This window comes from Aristolochia californica, unplaced genomic scaffold (assembly GCF_029961685.1).
Source record: "Aristolochia californica isolate CCGP_79_NKW_82.1479 unplaced genomic scaffold, dmAriCali1.0.hap1 SCAF_2, whole genome shotgun sequence".
In the NCBI taxonomy this organism is placed as follows: domain Eukaryota; kingdom Viridiplantae; phylum Streptophyta; class Magnoliopsida; order Piperales; family Aristolochiaceae; genus Aristolochia; species Aristolochia californica.
Genome location: NW_027181881.1, coordinates 2,716,515 through 2,739,856, shown reverse-complemented (window position 1 = coordinate 2,739,856; position 23,342 = coordinate 2,716,515). Strand labels below are relative to the sequence as shown.

The window sequence follows — 23,342 nt, the reverse complement described above, 5'->3', positions numbered from 1 at the left end:
TCAGTATTTGTTCCATCCGATTATTTTTGAAGGTACTCAATTCTGTTCAATTCTGTTTATTTATCCCGTTACCAGTTGGTTAAAGGGTAAATGGGTAATTAAACGAAAATAGTAAACAATAATAAAATAGAAAAAAATCTTTAAAATTTTAAAAATCACAACATTTTTATAATGTCTAAATAAAGTAAAAAGTCATATAATAGCATGAACAATAAGGTCCTTCCCACTTAGGTATGTGTTGGAAATTCGGAATTGATTGAAATCCCAAGATTTCTGTGAATAACAGTAATTGTAGGGACAAATTTGTATTTCTAATTATAGGAGATTAGCTGTAAATTAGTAGATAATAGTTTCCTGATTTTTAAAGATTAGACTCAGATTTTTATCCTGATTTCTAGACACCAGAATCAGATTTGTATTAGCTGTAAATTAGATTTGTATTCCTGATTTTCTGATTTCTTTGGATAGCAATCAATACCTTGCTGTATAAAGTCTTGTATTTGATCAGTTCAATATGAATAAAATTTCAGAAATTTGTTCATGGCATCAGAGCTTTAGGCTCTTTTTTGGGATCAGAAACCTTGTCATACATGTCTTCATTGCCAAGATCATTCCCACTCTTTGACTCTCGACCTTTGGCGACACTTTAGTCTCCCCTTATGAGAAATTTGAGAAGAGACTAGCTATTTGGAGAGGCAAACTTTAATCTACTGCAGGGCGACTCACTCTCCTCAAGTCCTGTTTGGCGGGACTGTGAAACTATTTATTATCCTTCATGCATTGTCCGACCTCCGTTTGCAACAGGATTGACGCCATCCGTCGGTGTTTTCTCTGGAGAAGATCAGATTACACCTTCAGATATCATTTGGTGAGTTGGAAGGATACTTGCATGCTCCGCAATCGGGGTGGTTTAGGCATCCGGCCTATGAAGGAGATGAACAATGCCCTTATGCTCAAATTGATTTGGAACTTCAATATAAAACATAACAGCCTATGGGGAGATATTGTCAGGTTCTATCTTCAATCTTCGGGTGCTTGGTGGAGGGAGGATGGTGCTACTCCTTCCTATCCCGATACGAAAATCAATTCAAAAAGCTCCTCCCAATATTCAGAGATGCAACTTCCTTTCACACAGGTAATGGAAGGACCCTCCTCTTTTGGTCGGATGAATGGTGTGGCCCCCGCCCCCGCCCCCTCTCCGAGGACTTCCCGGGGCTCTCTAGGGTGGCGATGGACTCTCTTGCTCAGTGGCTGATTCTTGGAGAGATCGCTCATGGAGTCTCATGTTTCGTCGGGGATTAAATGATGAAGACACTTTGGCTTTTTGCTCTCTCCTCTCCAGACTCAGCAGCATTACTATACGTGAGCATGCAGTTGATAAACTGACATGGAAGCCCAACATTAATGGCCGATTCACAGTTGCATCCGCCTACTCTCACATTAAAAAGCAAGATTACAACATGCATGAGCACAAGGCAAACCTGATATGGAAGCTCTTAGCGCTTAGTAAAATCAAATTCTTCGTGTGGATGGCCATCAGGGAACAAATCCTCACCTCTGACCTCCATAAAAGAGGTTACACAGCCCCCGATCATACTTATCCCCTTTGTGGTGTGTGTGATGAGACAATCCAGCATGTTCTCTTACATTGTGATTTTTCTTGGCAAGTCTGGATGAAGATATTTCAAAAGATTGGACTCCAAATGGGGCTACATCAGGACCTTTTCGACACCTATGAGATGGTTATGGGGATCCGCCTTCCTAGGTTGGGCAAGATAATTCTCTTGGCATGCCTTGCGCATGTCCCATGGTGCCTATGGCTTGAGCGAAATAACTAGAGATTCAACTCCAAGGCTAGTACCCCAGATAATACAACTTCTCAGACATTGGGCCTTATCTCGATTTGGTTACATACTAGGAAGAAGTTTGCCTCTCTATCGGGTGTTTATCTTCGGGAAAATTGGGTTTTGATCGCGCATATGGCGGGCCCATGTAGGAATCCGGTTATGGCCACCTGGGATCCTCCCCCTTACTACTGCATCAAACTCAATTTTGATGCTAGTACTTTAGGTTGTCCTGGGCCGGCTGGAGCTGGTGGTGTTTTCAGAGACAACAGTGGAGACCCTATTCTATCCTATAATGCGCCGGTGGGTATTGCTGATTCAAATACTGTTGAAGTGAATGTTCTTCTATTCGGCCTCCAAATCTTTAAAGAGCGACTTCAGGGCAAGCTGCATATCGAAGGAGACACAAAGACTGTTATCACTTGGTGTTCAAAAGATAGCTTCCCACCCCCCTTGGCGCCATTGGCCAATCACTGATTGTATTGCTGACATTATGTCATCCATTCTTTGCAATTGGAACCTTGTTCCTAGATCAGCCAATTCTTTGGCTGATAAATTGTCAAAATTCGGAACCTCCCAGCAATCTCTCATTGTTTGGGAAGGCTTCCCCTCTTGTAATCTGCTCGTTTGAGCTCTCTTAATAAAATTCAGCATCATTTAAAAAAAAAGATCATACGGCTGTTTCTTTGTGCCATGTTTCTACTATATTTTTTAGTTAAAAAATAAGAGTATTTTTTTTTTTTGCACATTTGCTGTTCAGCCTTAACCAAATCTTCGGCTTTCACGATCCTTTATCCAACCTTTTTTCACCATTGGTTGTCTTCATCACCATTCTTTTCCCTTTAAATCCTATTTCAAAAGGATTTCAACATGTTTTCCACAATTGAGAAAACGCCTACTGCTGAATTCCTCACTATTGCCCAATTTGAAGACGTGACACTCAATCAAGCAACAGGAGAATTACAGAAATAGATTGAATGGAAAAAAATTATATGACGTGGTCTCAAGTGGTTCAGACCTTTCTGAAAGGGAAGGGAAAATTGAGTCATATCCTTTGTACTAGGCCTAAGAAGGGAGATCCCGGATTTAATGCTTGGGATGAAGAAGACTCCATGGTCATGTCTTGGCTTTGAAATTCCATGCTGCCAGAAATCAGTGATAAGTTTATGTTTCTACCAACGTCTAAAGAAATATGGGAAGCTGCACAACAGACTTATTCTAAGGTAAGGGATGTTGCTTGAGTATTTGAGATTAAAATTGAAATCTCTGCCACTAAACAAGGAGATCACTCAGTCACGGAGTATGCCAATCTCTTGAAGAATCTAAGGCAAGAGATGGACCATTATTGGTGTATTGAGATGAAGTGCAGCGATGATGCAACTATGTTAAAGAATTTCATTGAAAAAGATCAAATTTATGATTTTCTCTCTGGTTTAAATGTTGAGTTTGATCAGGTGAGAATTCAGATATTGGGAAAAAAGGATTTTCCTTCATTGAAGAAAGTCTAAGGGGAGTTATGCTTTACCCTCAACTGGTTGAAGGATCAACAATGATAACTGGAAAAATCAATGATGAGAAACCAAAGTTTAATGCTGAAAAAACATTGGCCTCTTTAGAAGTTGGGAGAATGGAGTCTCGACTCTCAAACACGGGTAACCTTTGGTGTATCTACTGTAAAAAACCTTGTCATACCAAAGAGCAATATTGGAAGCTTCATGGATAACCACAAAGTTCTCAATGGAATAAAGGACCTAGAAGTGGAACACAACGAAACCAGGTGAATATGCCTCAATCTAGGGAAGACAAGTTACATGATGTTGTAAATTCCAATAGTGGAGAGTAGAATGAATTCTGCAAAGAAAACATTGGAAGGTTGAGATCACTCCTTGATTCATTAGAGAAGTCTACAGGTACCTGTTCCTTGGCAAATTATGGTAAGCTTCATTCCTTATATGCTTTAAGTGTCTCTGGTTCAGATTTTTCAAACTTCTGGATTATTGACTCTAGGGCAACCGATCATATGACTTATTCTTCACACAAATTTCTCACATATCATCCCTGCCCTAGCAACAGAAAAATAGCCATTGCTGATGGATCCCTGGCCACTGTTGCAGGCCAGGGAGACATTGTTCTAAGTCCATCCATGATCCTTAAAAATGTGCTACATGTACCTAAGTTATCTACAAATCTTGTGTCTATTCATCAACTTACAAAAGTTCTAAACTGCAGTGTGGTGCTTCTCGTATTTCTTGTGTATTTCAGGACCAAATTACGAGGAGGATGATTGGACATGCTAAGGTAAGACATGGTTTTGATTATCTTGAGTTACCTAGTGGCCAAGTGAACAACGAGAACAAATCACCTCTCTCATTTCTGTCTAGCAACTCTCATTCCAATAAAGACCAAATTTGCTTTTATCAAATTAGACTTAGACACCCTTCCTTTAGTATCCTTCGTGTCATATTCCCATCTTTGTTTAAGAATGTTAATGTTTTCACTGTGATGTTTGTGAATTTGCTTAACACTGACGTGTTTCCTTTCGTTTGAGTAATAAAAGAACTACAATCCCTTTTTCTTTGATTCACAGTGATATTTGGGGTCCATCTCAAGTTCACACATTTCAGGGGCTCGTTGGTTTGTCTCGTTCATTGATGATTGCACTCGGGTTTCATGGATTTATTTGCTAAAACAAAGATCGGATGTAAGCAACATTTTTCCTATTTTTCCTACAATGGCCAAAACTCAATTCAATGTTGGAATTAAAAGGTTGAAGACAGATAACGCTAGAGATTACTTCAATCAAATTTTGTCTCTATACTTTCAAAAAGAGAGAATTATTAATGAATCTTCATGTGTTGACACACCCCAACAAAATAGGATTGCTGAAAGAAAAATGGTCATCTTTTAGCCTCTATTTGTGCTATTTATTCCAAAAGAATGTTCCAAAAACCTTTTGGGGGGAAGTTGTCCTCACTGCTACTCACCTAATAAATTGTATCCCGTCTCAAGTCCTTGATTTTAACAGTCCAATGGAGGTGTTTTCTTGATATTTTCCAGGTTTCGATGTGTCAACTAAATTAGCCTCTGAAGTTTTTGGACGTGTCTTATTTGTTCATATTCACTCTCATGGCCGGAGCAAGCTAGATCCTAGAACTATCAAGTGTGTCTTCATAGGATATTCACCTACTTAGAAAGGGTACAAGTACTACAATCCTACCACTCGTGAAACTTATGTTTCTGTCAATGTCACATTTGTTGAACAAGAAAGCTATTTTTCTACCCCTTATTCAGGGGGAGACATCATCTTTGGAAGATAAAGATGTGTTTTGGAGAGAACCATCCATACTAGTCAAAACATCCCATTTCTGAAACTTTATCTCACTTTTGAACCCATTTATGAAGTCGAGCTTGTTGAATCATCTCCTAATCTTTCTGAAGAACCATCAAGGCCAATAAGCCTTACACTAACAAAACCACTACAAGTCTACTCAAGAAGGATAAAGCCCATGATCAATCCTATGCAAGTTCAAGAAACTGAATCGTCTCTTGGGAATGAGGTAAGTCCACCTACTGTTCTTGTTTGGATCTGCCCATAGCCACGAGAAAGGGTGTTAGAAAGTGCACACAACATCCTTTATCCCATTTTGTGTCCTTTGAAAAATTATCAACCTCACACAAAAGCTTTCTAACTAATCTAAACACTGTAGTCATCCCACAAACCTTATTTGAGGCACTTGGCAAAGTGGAATTGAAGCTTGCAATGAGAGTAGAAATGGATGCCTTGGAAAAGAATAAAACATGGGAACTAGTGGAATTACCAATTGGAAAGAGACCAGTGGGGTGTAAATGGGTCTTCACAGTGAAGTATAAGTCGAATGGATCCATTGAGAGGTATAAAGCGAGACTAGTAGCCAAGGGATATACATAGATCTATGGGGTAGATTATCAGGAGACGTTTGCATTAGTGGCGAAGATGAACACAGTAAGGGTGTTGTTATCTCTACTTGCAAACTATAATTGGACTTTTCAATAGTTTGATGTGAAGAATGCTTTTTTACATGGAGATCTTGAGGAGGAATCTATGTGAAAGTTCCACTTGGCTTTGGCGTAAATCTGGGTAAAAACAAAGTGTGCAAATTGAAAAAGGCCTGTATGGGCTCAAACAATCTCCTCAGGCATGGTTTGGATGATTTACTAAAGCAATGTTGAATATGAAGTACAAACAGAGCCAGGTTGATCATACATTGTTTATCAAGCATTCGGCTTCAAGGAGACCCACGACATTAATAGTTTACGTGGGTGATATTATAGTAATTGGGAATGATCCAAATGAAAAGGAAGCTCTTTAGAAGTATTTAGCAAAAGAATTCGAAATAAAAGATCTTGGAAAATTAAAGTACTTCTTAGGAATAAAAGTAGTTCGGTCCAAGGAAGGAATCTTTGTTTCACAACAAAAATACGTTCTTGATCTGCTAGAAGAAACAGGTAAATTCGGTTGTAGACCATCAGACATGCCTATTGAATCAAATCATAGACTAGGAGAGTCTATGGAAGGAGAATCAGTTGACAAAGGCATGTACCAATGATTTGTTGGGAGGCTAATATATCAGTCACACACACGGCCTGACATTGCATACGCAATGAGTGTGGTAAGTTCATGGAAAACCTTAAGGATGTCCATCTCCATGCAGTATACCAGATCTCCATACACAATTATGGAATTAGAAGCATACACAGATGCTGACTATGCCGGCTCTGGACAGAAGATCAATGTCTAGGTATTGTACCTTTGTTGGTGAAATTTGGTAACCTAGAGGAGCAAGAAAGAACCGGTTGTGGCAAGATCTAGTGCGGAGTTTCAATCGATGGCACAAGGTTTATGTGAGTTGTGATTGATTTTCACTCCTTACATTTCTACAAAGGGCCAATTAGCAGACATCTTAACTAAAGGATTGTCGAGTTCAGCATTTTAGAGGATTGTGAGCAAGCTAGGGATGGAAAATATCTACTCCCTAGCTTGAGGGGGAGTGTTGGAAATTTGGAATTGATTGAAATCCCAAGATTTCTGTGAATAACAGTAATTGTAGGGACAGATTTGTATTTCTAATTAAAGGAGATTTGCTGTAAATTAGTAGATAGTAGTTTCCTGATTTCTGGAGATTAGAATTAAATTTGTATCCTAATTTCTAGAGATTAGAATCAGATTTGTATTAGTAGAAAATTAGATTTGTATTCCTGATTTCCTAGAATAGCAATACCTTGTTGTATAAAGTCCTTGTATTTGATCAGTTCAATATGAATAAAATTTCAGAATTTTCTTCAATATGTAAAAAATTACAATAATACCCTTACATAAGTGGTAAACGGGTAAACAGGTATAGCATAGGTATTACCCGATTCCGTTCCGCTTAATAAATGGGTAAACGGGTAAATTACCTGATTACATATATGGGTATAATTTTTTGTTCCATCTCCGTTCTATTTAATAAACGACAAAAGAAAATCAGATAATTGGATAAAATTGACACCCCTATTGATGAGATGAGGATGAGAAATGTAGAACTGAAAAGAAGGAGAGAAGAAGAGGAGTGTAAGATGATGTAAACTTTGAAGGTAGAATCCCATTGGGGGGGGGGGTGTTATTCCGGTGATGGGAAGAAATATTAACCTCTCTTGAATCTGTTCTCTTCTTCTTCTCTCTTTCCTTTTTGTTACTACATTTCTCTTCCTTGTCTCATCAACTCTCTTCACTATGGGACTTGAGAATTTCAATACTTTGTACAGTGAAAAGTATAATTGATTTAGCAATTAGCTATTTCTTTCTCTAAAATGTTCAAGAGTTTAGCCCCTCATTTTAGTTAGAAGAGTTAAACTGAGTTACCTTTGTCACTGAAAAGCTCCATATGGAATTTTATGTTATTGTTAAATCTCCATTAAGTCTCTATGCATGGTGCACAAACTTTACTTGCATTCATGTCGCTCTTGAGAATGCCATATGATTTGAAAATTCTTGACCCTGAAAGATTATGACATCTTGCTGATGCTTCATTTTACTAATCACCAAAGAACAACAATTGGGCCTTCTGACCTTTTTGTGTTTCTTTTTAATAAAATGCTCCTTAGGCGGTACGATTGTTTTGTTTGACCGTAAAATGCTCAGGAACTTCCGGAAAGATGGCCATAATTGGAAGAAGAAAAAGGATGGAAGGACAGTTAAAGAAGCTCATGAACATTTAAAAGTGAGTCGCTCTGTCATTTTGGTTCTTCAATTATGTACTTCCAGTTTCAAATTTTTCTCATTAAATTATGTAACCACTGTAACATATTTTAACCAAGTATCATTAGACTCTCTCTTTTAGTTATGGTTGCCCATTATAGAATGCATGTGCTTACAGAAGAAGGTAGGAAATAGGCTTTTCACACACACACATGCAAAAAAAAAAAAACTGTCCTGAACTGTTCATGTTCTCTGATTGGATGCCTGTTCTAGATGGATGTCCATACTGCATGCACGGATACACATGTAACGTGCATGTGCATACATAAGAAGGTAGAAAGATGTCTTTTGACCAAAAAATATCTATCCTAGACTGTTCGTGAATAGAGTTCTTCTCACTCTCTGATGGTCAATAAGCTCCTCCAGAATCTGGCTTAGGCTATCTGTGAATACAAGTTCCCATTCTCAAATTGATCAATAGGTTCCACGAAATCAGAATCTCTTTTTTATTGTGGGAACAAAATATCTTGCTTTGTTTCTTAAAACGCTGGTAGCGCTTAAGGCCTTTGTCTTATGGTGCAGGTTGGTGATGAAGACAGGATACATGTCTATTATGCTCATGGCCAAGATAATTCAAACTTTGTGCGCAGGATTTACTGGCTACTTGACAAGTATGTAATTGAGGAACACTCTTTAGTTGGTAGATTCATGTTAATTAATATGTAGAAATTTCATTACAATTGAACTGTGAAACAAAATTGTTCTGAATTTCTTGGCAAAAAGTTTGTTTGGGGAGGTAACTGATGACAGGCAACTAACACTTCTTTTGTGGAGTACTCTTTAGTTTTTGGATTCATGTTAATAAATATGTAGAAACTCCTTTACGATTGAGCTCTGAAACGAAGTTGATCTGAGTTTCTTGCAAAATAAGTTTAAGCAGGGATCTAACTAATGACAGGCAACTCACACTTCTTTATTGGAGTACTCTTGAGTTGGTGGATCCGTGTTATTAAATATGTAAAAATTCCTTTAAGATTTAACTGCGAATCAAAATTTATCGGAAATTTCTTGCAAAATTGGTTTGATTAGGGTTTTTACTAATGACAGTCAACAGATACTTCTGTTTTTTTGCTTGAGTCACTTATATCATAGGCTCCACCTAAACTGGACAAATCTCTGTCCATACTCAAATACTTGCAGGGCATTATTTAGCATTTTTCCCTTCCAACTATCACATTATTTTCACAGGAATATGCTTCATTTCCTGTATCCTTTCATGCTAATTTTGATCTACTTTGTTTTTAGCTCTTTTTTTCTTCTACTTTAAGTCTAATGACATAGTATGATAATTTTTTCTGAAACTTCATTTTTTCCAGGAAGCACGAGCACATAGTTCTCGTACATTATCGTGAAGTTATGGAGGTTTGAGTTTCAGTTAACTCCTCAGCCATAGGGCATAGGTCCATCAGCTTAATATGAACTGATATTGATTATTTATTTATTTATTATTTTTGAAAATGTCAGGATAGTGGAAATCAGTCTCTTATCTCTCCCAAGGAATGTAAAGAAGCTTTGTCCTTCTCGACCCGGACACATGTTGTCTCTCCGCTTACACTGTTGTATTCAAGTTCTGGCTCTGCTTCCAGAGTTTTATCGGAAGAAATTGATTCATGTTTAGAAGGTGGGTACTCCTGGTTGCACAAGACTATAGATGATGCTTGTCCTATTAGTTTTTGTGCTCTTTGCATAGGAGCAAAAGTCTCAAAATTCCCAAAGTAAGAGAAAAAGTAGAAACAATCTCGATGGACCAGTAAAGACCAATAAAAAGTTACTAACTGATCATATAATTCTCGTCCTATCAATGTTTGCTAGAAAGTGTTGACATTTATCTCTGAATTGATCAGCTTATCTGGCAGTATGGGCAATGAAATAGTGGTTGACCTCTTGATAGAAGTGCTTCATTTGTCTAGGCCACTTCACACCACCAACTAAAGGTGTTATCTTGAATGAGCATCTGTCCCAATAATAATGTGGGCCGACAAATGAAATTTGATAGTTACATTCTGCTTTAAGCACTCACCTTTTACCTACTTAGGGAATTGCTAGAATATTTTGAATGCTGAAACCATTTAATTTTGAACAATTGAGAATGGTGCTGTGATGAATCTTTTGTTTTTAGACATTCAATTAACATAGTTCACTGCCCAGTAATTAACCTGACAATGTGGATCAAAGGGTGGAATTGATTGTGAGGGTCAACGACACATGTTTTTATCATTTGAATGGATAGAATCATCAGAATATTGAGTTGCTTCAATTTTAGATATTTGGGAATGAGGCATATGGGCAATGAATCTTTTCTTTTAATTCTATACACCTAATTGACTACCCAGTATCTAACAGAGGGCCATTTCTTTTTGTTCTGCTCCTTCCCCTCCTCTCTATTGCAGGTTCTAGTACTTCTGTTCTTGTTGATTCAACTGAAGTTGGGCATGAAAATTTGGTTGTAAATGACCATGAACATAGGCTTCACGAGATTAACACCCTGGATTGGACAGATTTAGTTGATAGTTATCCTTCTACAGGTCCTTCTGTAACTACAGGTATGCAGTTCTACGTATCCTACATTTGCAAATGGTGATAGTATTGTATAAATTTCCGTCTCACTTCATTGTAACAGATGAAGCTCAATACTTTCAACAGAAGAATGGATATGAGTCAAGGCTCCTGAGAAATAATGTAAGTGCAATATAGTGAAGTTTTCAACTTGGAGTCAGGGAATTCTATGTCAGTTGAGCTCTAAATATAAATGTTCAACACATATTTACCTTAAAATTTATATGGGGCGAGTGACACATTTCAGAAGCTGAAACAAAACGTTGAAAGTTTCCTAAATTTTATTGGTTTTAAAAATGTTTCCAAAACTTTTAGGAGAATTATACCAAGTTCATTATAAAATTATTTAAAACTTCATAAGAATTGGGTACTTAATATGCTCCCTGAATATTGGTGGTGAAAAAAAAAACTTTCTAGCGTTTGATTTGAAAAAAGTAAGGAGAGAGAGAGAGAGAGAGCTCAAAAGAATAAGCGGCGTTGGGGGTCGTAACCTCTTTATTTAAGTGGCTATGATAAATTTACAACATTGTCCTTCACTTAAGTGAAATCCTAATCTTCTTATATCTCCCATTCTACATGTCCTATGTGTATGAAACTTGGACTATAGAAATAATTCAATATAGGGAACAAGATTACATTAGAATATAAATGTGGGGTGGGTAAGGTGAAATGACCAAAATGCCCATGTACTAGTTTTTCAATACTCCCTTCAAGCTGGACCCTATATGTCAAAGAGGTCCAACTTGCTACACAAGTTTAGAAATTCACGTTTTTCTAGTGCTTTAGTGAAAACATCACCAAGTTGATTACCGGATCGGACATATGGGATTGTCACCTCCTTCTTCATCACAACATCCCGAATGAAATGACAGTCTACCTCTATGTCCTTCATTCACTCATGAAACACTGAATTACTAGCAATGAAGATTGTTGCCTGGTTCTCACATCACAATACGTAATCATAGGTTCCTTCTGATAAAAGCCTAACTCCTTGGCAACAAATCTTATCCACACTACTTCATTTACTGTTTGCTCTATATTCTGCTCCTGCATTAGATTGGGCAATACCATTCTATTTCTTACTCTTCCAGTTGACTAAGTTTCCTCCCAGCAACACACAGTACTCAGTGGTGGATTTTTTGTCAAGCTTGGAACCTAGATAATCAACATCAGAAAAAACTTCAATCCTCAAATGATCATTGATTGCAAATGAGATATCTGGTCCTTTAACTATAGCATATATGAGCTTGCTCTCTAATCTCCGATATATTGTTTTATCTTTCAATTATGGACTCTGATCATCATGAAGGTTATGTCCTTCCTCCATAGGTGTATCGAATGGTTTAGCTCTCAAAAGGCCATATTCTTGGAGCATGTCAGTTACATATTTCCTTTTGAGTCAAAGCAATTCCCTCTTGGCTACTTACAACTTCGATGCCCAGAAAATATTTTAGTTGACCAAGTTTCTTAGTCTAAAAATGAGTCGCTAAGTGTGATTTGACTTTTTCAATGCCTGAACTATCACTCCCTGATAAAATGATATCATCTAAATATACCAGTAAGACAATAATCCCAAACGATAAAAATCCCATGGACATAACAACTTCACTAAATTTGTCAAACCATGCCCTTGGACTCTGTTTTAAACCATAAAGGGCTTTCTTGAGTCTACATACTTCATGCATATCCTCCCGAGCAACATATCCTGGAGGTTGCTCCATGTACACATCCTCTTCAAGATCATCATACAAGAAAACATTCTTGATATCTAGCTAGGATAGAGACCAACCTTTATTTATTGCAACAAAGACTAGTATACAAACAAAGGACAAGCGGGCAACTAGAGAAAAAGTCTCAAATACATCTACTCCGTAAGTTTGGGTGTATCATTTAGCAACGAGACGTGCCTTATACACCCATCAGCATTGTATTTTATTGTATACGCCCATCGACAACCAACCGCCGCTGCCCTTGGAGTTAAGTCATATAACTCCCAAGTGCCTCTATTGACCAATGCATCCATCTCTACATCCATGACTTGTTTCCAATGAGGAAACAAAAGAGCATCCTGCACTGAAGAAGGAATAGTGCAAGTAGAGATGGACAAGGTAAACTTACGATAATTGTCAGATAATGAATCAAAAGAGGTTAAGTGAGATAGAGGATGATGAGTACCTTTTCTGACACCCTTCCAAGACCAATAGGAAGGTGTAAGTCACTTACCTCAGGATCAAGGGATGATGCAGAGTCATAGCTCGGTGTGAGAGAGGGATTTGGAGCGGGATGAGATGGTGCCTATCTGCATCGATACACCTGCAATGGTTTCTCAACAGTGACATCACATGTAGACTGAATACATTCATCAACTGGAATAGGAATGACAGATCCAAGGATTGAGGGAATAGGAAGAATTGTCTCAGACCTAGGAGATTTGAAGAACGGTACATCCTAAAAAAATGTAACATTTGTAGATACAAATGTTTTTCTAGTAGATGGACAAAAAAAATGTACCCTTTTTGTGTTTGAGAGTATCCTAAAAAAATACACTTGATAGCCCGAGGAGACAGTTTATCACTGGATGGTTCAAAAGCATGAGTAAAACAGACTCAACTAAACACGCGGGGTAGTATAGGAAATAAGGTTGTAGGTAGTAATACAATCTATATGAGAATTTTACCTCCAAGGATTGAAGACAACATTCTGTTTATAAAAAAACATGTAGTAAGAACAACATCACCCCAACATGATTTGGAAATATTTATATGAATCATCATAGTATGAGCCACCTCAAGTAAGTGATGATTTTTACGCTCAGCAACTCCGTTTTGTTGTGGAGTGAATACACAAGACGTTCAATGAATAATCCCTTGAGATTGACAAAAAGAGTTAACTTGCGATTAATAAACTCAAGACTATTATCTGTACGCAAGACATTGATTATTTATTTCATTATAAAAAGTTGAAATGCTTCAAAAGATTCAAATTTTTCTCGAAAGAGATAAAACCAAGCGCACCTACTAAAATTATCAGTGAATGAAATAAAATACCTGTAACCAAAATGACTAGTCACATGACATGGATACCAAACATCTGAATGTACAAACTCAAATAATTTACTTGTCTGATGAGATGAAACTAGAAAAGAACTCCGGTGATGCTTGCCCAATTGACATGACTCGCATTGAAAAGAAATGCTGGAAGGAAATTCTAGAACTATTTGAATCAACATAACTGGTGATGGATGATTTAGTCTGAGATGCCACTATAGGGGTGAGTCGGTTGTGTGTAGCGCATGTAATGTATTTTCTGGTATGTGGCTCTCCAAATAATACAGTAGTCCTCTCTTGTGAACGGAACCAATCGTCTTCCTTGTCACGAAATCCTGAAAGACATAGTGAGTACGATAAAAAGTTAATAAACAGTTTATAGACTTTGCTTGTTGACTCATTGACTATAAATTTAAGGGAAATTTGGGAACAATTAAAACAGACCGAGGTGATAGGAAAGAAGCAGGAGTAACATTTCCCACTCGTCCTGGTGAAACAGACCCATCAACAAGATTGACATGTTTTATAAGCAAGGGATCCTTGAAGTCAGAAAATAACGAAGGCATACCTGACATGTGTTTAGTAACTCTTGAATCAAGGACCCAAGATGGAGAATGACACACAGTGAATGCAAACAATCCTGTGGGAGGAGAGCTAAGTCATACACTGGACAAACTGTTGTTGTTGCTGAATTAATTGTTGCATTTCATCTGTGGCTCCAAGTGTGACATGTGGTGTAACATCAAGTCTGGTTGCATTACCATAATGTATAGCAGAATTGGCCCATGCAGGCTTTCCAAACTTTATCCAGCATTTGTCAGAATAATGATTAGTGTGTCCACAATGAACACATTTTTTTTAGTTTTGCCATCCCCACCGCTTCTTTCTCAGCCTGAGTTGTTTCAACCTCTACCTCTACTAGTCCCCATGCATCCCTTGGAATCAGTGGAACCGGATGCAATAGTTGACGTATTAAGAGTCGTGGCTTCACCTATCTTAGCATTCTTTTCTACCTTGGGTACAATTATCTTTTCAACTCTCATTACCCTATTAAAGGTAGTAGATAGGTTGGGTGTCTCTTCAGAGGTGAGGACTTGAGCTTTGATTCCATCAAATTCAACACCCAAACCATCAAGGAACTTTGCTACTAGAAGTTGATTTTGTTTTTTTCCGAGTTCTCGTCTGTAGTAAGTGGATGATAAACATAATCTCTTGCCAGATACCCAGAAAAAAATTGTAGTACTCTGTTATTGTCTTATTTCTTCTTTTTAACCTAAAGAAATCAGTATATAACTCATGCACCTTTGAAAGATTGTTCTCCTGAGCCTATAAAGCTTCTAGAGATACCCACATATCATTGGCAGTCTCAAAATTCATGACCTGGTTCCCCAGAAAAGAATCTATATTGTTGACAATCTAAGTTATAACCTGGCTGTCTTCTGCTTCCCAGTCATCATCAGTGGGAATGAGGGGATCATCCCTGATGAATTTCATCTTTTTCCTGGCTTTCGAATACATCCTAACTGATTTGGCCCAACTGAGATAATTGTTACGATTCAATTTTTCAGATGTAATAGTTTTAATGTCCTTCCCATCAGAACCTAAAATTTCTGTAGATGGCGTATATACCTCACCAAAATCAGCCATATTTATATAAAAACACAAATCTGTTCTATTGCACCTTCCAAAAATTTCTATATGAGCAACCTAAGGGTTAGGGTAGTTACTATGATGTACGCACTTCAAACTTTAACAATTATAGCATAGACTTCAAATTCGAAATAAAATAAACCAAATAATCATCAATTAGGGCTGATGTCAGCATAAGCTAGAGATGATGCAAGCATGTGCAGGAGAGGGAGTTGGCACACATCCCAAGACAAGGATAAAAAATCCTTTTTGGGCAGTTTAAATAATAGAAACCTATCTTAGGAACAATAGAACCAGTAACTCTAGAGTTATGGTAGAGGAAAAAGAAGAAAAAATTGGATTTTTACCAACTAGTAGCAGAAAAATCTGAGGAGATCCTTCTTCTATGTAATCATCTGCTTCAAAGGATGATAAAAATTGACTAAAGGCTTTCCCATAAGTGATCTACTGCTTTAATACCATGAAAAAAGTAAGGAGAGAGAGATGGACAGAGAATGAGAGAAAGAGAGAAGATGGAGGAGAAAGCTCAAAAGAATAAGCTGCATTGTCAACAGTTTTCTTTCTAGTTGTTTCTTTACATCAGTTCTCATCGAATTTAGAAGATTGTTTGCATTTATCTGTTTTTTGAAAATTTCTAAATGGCTTCTTATTCATGTTTTTTTTCCAAAGAAGTCTGTCAAATGGTTTACATTTTTTTTCTACAGTTGTTTTTTTTTATACTTGATTCCAATTTATATTTTACGTTTCCATTTCCATCATTGGATACTATAACTTAACCTTTATTCATTAGTCATCATGTGTTGAAGTGCTTTATTTGGTACCATTACAGGGCTCTCCTGTTGGAACCCATAATTCATATGATGCACCCGTGAAGCAAACAGGGAATCAAACTTTTTCTGAGACAATTGATACATACTTTAGAGTACAAGGCACCGAGATCACAAATGAATCTGACTTAGTGATCAACATGTTTGACAAGAATGCATTGCAAACTCAAGACAGTTTTGGGAGGTGGGTGAACTACATTGAAAATGATACCCCAGTTTCTCTTGATGATTTACCTCTTGAAATTTCAGTCACAAATGAGAATAAACCGGGCTTATCTACAACGACGGACCAGCTTTCTCCACAACAACATATTTTCAATATAACTGATGTTTCACCTGCATGGGCTTTCTCAACAGAAGAAACAAAGGTAAAATCTTTATTGGCATTACAACTGCTCTTGAAGATCCTGTCGGTTCACGTGGTCTAAGTAAATCTATTTGAACCAGTTTAAAGATGACTGAAAATTTTGGATCTTGTCTTGGTCATTTTTCTTTAATGCGGTCAGGTAAACTGACATCAAATTGGGGGGCAAATGTTTGATCTCAAAATTCAATCCCTAAATTATCTACATCTAATTATTAAATTATTTAAATAAGCAAATAGTCTTCGACAGAATATGCTTGTAAGGATGCCCTTTGATTAAGGATAATTGAATTGTATCTCCTGTTGCCAACACATGAAGTTGGACTTGTTCACCATGTTTGAATGACATTATGTGTGGGAATCAAAAACAGCCTGAGCCATTGACCTCTATGGTTACCATGTTAGTGATTCGCTATGTTATTGGGGTCTACAGTCATGCTGAATTTCACAACTATGCATGGTTTATTTAATATCTAGAGAAGTTTGTTATACTCTGCATCTAAGCTATAAGATAGTGTATTTATGTTTTTTTAGGTCCTCGTTGTTGGGAATTTTCAAGAAGCCCATGCAAATCTTGCTGGTTTTGTTTTGTATTGTGTCTTTGGTGATATAAGGGTCCCGGTGCAAATGATTCAACCTGGAGTTTTTCGTTGTACTGCATTGCCTTGTGCACCAGGCTTGGTCAACCTGTATTTGACATTGGATGGTAAAACACCTATCAGCCAAATTTTGAGTTTCGAGTACAAATTGGGTTGGAATAATCATACAAATGATGGGTTAACATCAGCCAAATCTAGTTTTTCTCAACGGGAAGAATTCCAACTCCAAACAAGGCTAGCTCATCTACTATTTTCTACCTCCACCAGCAATGCTGTTCTATCTGGAAAAATTTCTCCATATGCTTTAAGGGAAGCCAAAAAATTTGTTGATAGTGTTCCTTTTAATGGAAAAGATTGGTCAAATTTCATAAAGGCTGTAGGGAATGGTGAGATGCAACTTTCTGAAGCTAATCAGAATTTGTTTGTGCTTAGTTTGAAGAACAAATTAAGGGAGTGGCTTTTGGAAAAAGTGCTTGAAGGGTGTAAGACAACTGGCTATGACAGTATGGGTCAGGGAGTTATACATCTATGTGCTATGCTAGGTTATACCTGGGCTATTTATCCTTTTTCACGTTCAGGCTTCTCTTTGGATTTTCGAGATGCTTCTGGTTGGACAGCTTTACATTGGGCAGCTTGTTCTGGGAGGTATGAATTTTCCCCTCAGTACATGAACATATAAATATAAATTATATTATATTATGCTGTCTTTGTTTGGTCTTGCTTGCTGCTTTATCTGTAGTTTCTCTGTTTTGCAATACATGTGAGACCTAAACAAATTCTTGGCCTCTCAATCTTCTGGTTTAAGATGATATTGGTTGATTTTTCATCTTGGCCCACACAGCTCATCATATTGGATATGTATTGCACATACCAGCCAATATTTAAACTCTGCCACATTGCCTTTTTTTGGGGGTGGTGACCCTGGTTGGGCGGTGTTGGGGTTGGTAGGGTAGAGGTGGTCCACATTCATCTCTGAATGAAGTTAGGAGGCATTTTGTCAATTAATAACCGCAATTTTTTTGTTCTGATGTTAACATGTTGGATTATTCCCACTAATGCTGCTGTTCATGTCTAGGCCTATACAAATGGATAATGGATTGAGATGTGGACGACATAAACAGGGTATAAACTAAATAAGGCAAGGCCCAACAGATTAGGAGTCTTGATCTAATACCATGTTAAAGTCGGGTCCAACTTTATTTCAAATTGACTTAATTGAAGTTAGGAGGCATTTTCTGAAATAAATACCATTGGATTTTTCCTGATACAGGGCAATCCACCCAATATAACTTATATCACATTTTTTAACTGGTAATTATTTGGATTTTTGGCCTTCTATATGAAAATATTATCTGAATTGGTAACTATACTGGTAACTATAATATTTAAGAATACTGGTATGGACGCTCTAGCCTAGGTCTGTAACAGACCAGATCTGGACCCGTTATAGCAGTATCTGAATCTGATTCTTTTCCATCTGTAAACAGACCTGATCTGGACCGGGTATAACAGCATCCAGATCTGATTCTTTTCCAAAGTGCAGTGGCTGAATATCTGATTTATGAAAAACTAAATGAAGTATTGAAAGATGAGGTATCTGAACCCAATTCCATTAGATTATATTGGGGTTCACATAAGATTATAATATATATCTGAAAAGTTATAAGATTGAAAGGAAAAGGATAAGAGAGGGAGAAAAGACAGAGATAGAGAGAGATAAAGCCACAACGAAAGCTGCGTCTTGAGCCCTCACTTTTATTAATCTCACATAATTGAGAGCTACATTGAAAAGACATTTTTGCCCCTTATTACAAATACTCTCATTACAAATCAAAAATCAATGAAAGTTGAAAACTGGAGTCCTGATATGAAGTCTAGCTTGATGGAACTTTATGAGAGACATACAAGTATGAGAAATGACTAAAATACCCCTACATTAGTATTTCAATACTCTCTCTCAAGCTGAGGAGTAAATGTCAAATAGACCGAACTTGTAACTAATATCAAATGTTTACATTTTCCAAGGGTTTTATAATCACATCACTAAGTTGTTTGAATGACAACCTTACATTGCATAGCAACATCTCCAATGAAATGGCAATCGGCACCGATGTGTTTTGTCCTTTAGTGGAATAGTGGATTACTGGGTATGAAGATGACTGCTTGATTGTCACATTTCATTACTGTTGAATTTCTAGAAAAGATAAATACTTCATTAATTTGTTGTAATTTGAGTACAATGAAACTCTATTTATAATAAAGGAAAAAAGTAGAATCCAATTACAATTAAAGTATTATCGTCTCAGTTACACCCAAAGTTAAACACTAAAAGATAAGTCCTAAAACAATTGAACAATTGAACATAAATAGAAGACTAACATAACTAAAACACCTTTAATTGAGATTGTTTTGCGAGACCTCCTCCTGTGAGACTCCTATAAGACTCCATATCAGTTCTGGTTTTGTGAGACTTCTTGCTATGAGAGTCATGTAAGACTCTTTTATACCTGCTCTTCAACATATTCCCTAAACTAGAGTTTATAAATTCAGCTTGCAATGAAAATGATTCTTCATCACTAATCTTAGTTTTCAATTTTCTTTGGCTAAAAATTTTTCATAGGTGCAAAATCTTCATTTTTTGTTCTCCCCCTTTCTTGAATATTTTGCTCACATAAAAATAATTATAACATGTGGAATAATATACCTCTTTCTTATACATTTTCTTCTACTTTCCCCCCTCAAGTTGGGGATAAAAAAGACATAGAGACCCAACTTGAACAAAATATAATATGGGAGAAGAAAATCACTCCTAGCCGTAAGACAAAGCTCCATACACCAGTCAAAATAGTCATAATTTGAAACACACTCTGCCCAATTTTAAAGGCAGAAAAACAACCCAACTTTAGTGCACAACAAAAAGACCACTCACTTTTTAATAATAGCTCAAATACAAATCACCTCTTGGGTGAAGAACAAAAGACTTGACTTGAACTGGATATTTGGCACACTCCTATAATTTTTAGGTAGTGGGTCTAGGCATTGTTCTGAATTGATGAAAATGCAAGACGATAAATTGAAGAAATACTAGAGGAAAACAATTTTAATCGGAATGTGGCGACTATGCAACACTGATACTTCCAAAAGAATCTAGAATGTGACAATTTTTTGAAAATTAGGGGAGAATATAATAGTAGAACTTAATATTTATGAGCAAGTATAATTTTTTTTGGGTGACCACAATTTTTTGGATTTGACGATGCTGAAGATACACACCCATGTAAGAAAAATGTAAAACTTGAAAATAACATCGAAGCAGGATATTGCATATCTTGAATGAGTACATTATGGAGTGATTATGTTCGACCAAAAATCTCTGATTAGAAGAAAATTTTGGCTGAAAAACTAGGATTCTAGAAGAAAAGGAAACTCAATTTACATCAATGCATGGAGATATAATAGGAGAGAAAATAGAAAAATAAGATATTTTCAGCAGAACTGACCTTTGATACTTTAGATATCGATATATCTCAAAATACTACTTAGATTGACAAACAGTTTGTTGGTCAAGAAACTAGACTCAAAGAGCTTTCTTTTGATACCTAATTGACATAAAAAGATAAGTTCTTGAATCTATTATGATTGTTTGATTTGCTTTGTTCTATAATTTGACCCTTGCCGACATCAATTAGAATATTTCCTTCCATATAAATCAGATTGACATGAAAGTTGATCGTTCTAAAACTAAACTTCAGTACCTTTCATCCAAGTATAATATTGCTTCATGAAATATGCATCTTTTGAAAGAAAGAATCTGATATATTTCGGACTTTGCAATCTAGCCAAACTATGTACTCTTTCTTCTTTGGCCATAATGAACATTCACCCTGTCAAGATTGATATCTTCCTTTAGAAAACTGATATTGAGAATTGGTTTGATAGGTTAAAAAATATACGTAAAAATCTTTCTATTGACATATAACTCTTCATATAAAATCTCGTTTTTTATTGCATAAAACGCCTTGAAAATTGAAGCTTTCTACCACTGCTTGAACCTCTTTTGCTATCAGATTTTGATTATTTTAAATATCAATTTTTCTTTGCGTAATACTCCAATTGCTGAATTTTGTTTTGCGTTGGAAAGTATACTCAAATATCTTTCTGCCAATATATAATCTATAATATGAAAAATTCAGTGTGGAGGTGCAAATGCCAAACAAACAATGGGTAATAGGACAGGAAAAAAAAAAAAAGAATACAAACATAAACTACTAGTGATGATAAACCAGAAAAGTATTACATTATCTTTGTGGGTTGATCGAGTCAACTCACATAACTCGCTTTGATACTATGTTAAATTTCTAGAAAAGAGAAGTACTTCATTGACTTGTTGTAATTTGAGTAGAATGAGCCTCTATTTAATAGAGAAAACAAGTAGAATCTAATTACAATTAAACTACCCTTGTAACAGTTACACCCAAAGTTAAATATTAAAAAATAAGTCTAAAAACAATTAAATAACTGAACATAAATAGAAGAGTAATATAACTAAAATGCTTTTAACTAAGACTTTTTTGTGAGATCTCCTCTTGTGAGACTTTTGTAAGTCTCTACAATATTAATTATGACTTTGCGAATTTTTTTGTTATGAGAGTCATGTAGGACCCTTCCATCTGTGCTCTTCAACAATAACCATAGGCTCTATAATGTGAAATCCATAACTCAAAAAGGATTGATTCACCCATATCAGTTGCCCTATATTCTGCTTCGACGCTAGATCTAGCTATATAGTTTGTTTCTTACTTGTTCCAACAAATTAGGTCACTCCAACAAAACAACGGTATCTAGTGGTTGACCTCCTATCCAGCTTGCACCCAATGTAGTTTGCATCAGAGTATCCTGACGCATCAATCTTCTCATGAGGGGTACACAAAAGACCTTTTCTAGGAGCACCTCTCAAATACCTTAGAATCCTCTAAGTAGATTCTAAGTGTATTTTCCTTAGGTTTCCATGGATTGACTCACTACTACTACTACAAATGATATATCTGGTCTAGTAACAATGGCATAAATCAACTTACCCACTAAACGTTCATAATGTATCTTGTCCTTGAATGTATAGCTCTGAGGATAATGAAGGCTAACATTAACTTCCATGAGAGTATCCATTGGTCATGCACCCAATAGACCATACTCCTGCAGCATATCTAAAACATACTTTCTCTGAGATAAAATAATACCTTGTTTACTTTGAGCCACTTTAATACCAAGGAAACATTTCAATTTCCCTAAATCCTTCGTTTGAAAATATGTTGCCAATTTTTTTTTACTTGCTCGATTCCTTCAAGGTCATTCCCAAACAAAATGATATCATCCACATATACACAACCAAAACAAAGATTCTAGTTTCATTTTACCAAAAACATAGAATGATCATAATGGTTTTTGTTAAATTAAAAATAATTCACCATATTGCTGAAATTTTCAAACCATGCTTTGGGACTTTGCTTAAGTCTATAAATGGCATTATTTACTAACACACTTTCATTGTCTCCCCTAAGCAACGTGTCGAGGAGGCTGCTCCATATAAACCTCCTCTAAATCACGATACATGAACTCATTTTTAACTTCCAGTTGAAATTCTGGGCACTATTCCTCCATAACCATAGAAATCAAAATACAAACCAAGGTTAAGTCAAGCAATTGGAGAAAACTTTTCAAGCACATCGACCACAAAGGTTTGGGTATATCCCTACACAACTAGTCTAGCCTTGTACTGACCAATGGTCCCATCTGCATTGTACTTAATTGTGTACACTCAGCGACATCCCACAACAACTGCACCCATAGGCAAATAACAAAGACTCTGTGTCCCCCTAGATACCAAAACATCTCATCTCCTCATCTATAGCTCCTTTCCACTCAGGTGATGCTGGAGCCACCGTGTGCTTTATTTTCCTAAATAATGCAAATCTCCATTATATGAACCAATGAACCAATGAACCAATGCCGATAACAATCAGCAAATAATGAACCCAAGGCAAACAATCGAGGAGTTCTTCTTTAGTAATAATGACTCAATAAAAAAGACACAAGAACAGCAATGGAAATGAGCCAATGCCCAAATAGCACGTACCAAATAATGAAAGTCCTTAAGAGTAATAAGGACACATGAAGTAAT

At 36.5% G+C, this 23,342-nt stretch overlaps 1 protein-coding gene across 2 annotated transcripts in view; it reads left to right on the top strand.

Moving 5' to 3' along the window:
• Positions 1–23,342, top strand: part of LOC137956364 (calmodulin-binding transcription activator 5-like) — a 32,588-nt gene that overhangs the window by 4,110 nt on the left and 5,136 nt on the right. For both annotated transcript variants that reach the window (XR_011113239.1, XM_068803833.1), the window contains exons 3-10: positions 7,968–8,083; positions 8,644–8,732; positions 9,438–9,483; positions 9,586–9,742; positions 10,512–10,664; positions 10,742–10,800; positions 16,204–16,569; positions 17,100–17,809. Coding sequence is in view for 1 of the 2 variants with exons in the window: in XM_068803833.1 (XP_068659934.1) it covers positions 7,968–8,083; positions 8,644–8,732; positions 9,438–9,483; positions 9,586–9,742; positions 10,512–10,664; positions 10,742–10,800; positions 16,204–16,569; positions 17,100–17,809 (1,696 nt within the window). In the remaining variant the exon portion in view is untranslated. The remainder of the gene's footprint in view (positions 1–7,967; positions 8,084–8,643; positions 8,733–9,437; positions 9,484–9,585; positions 9,743–10,511; positions 10,665–10,741; positions 10,801–16,203; positions 16,570–17,099; positions 17,810–23,342) is intronic.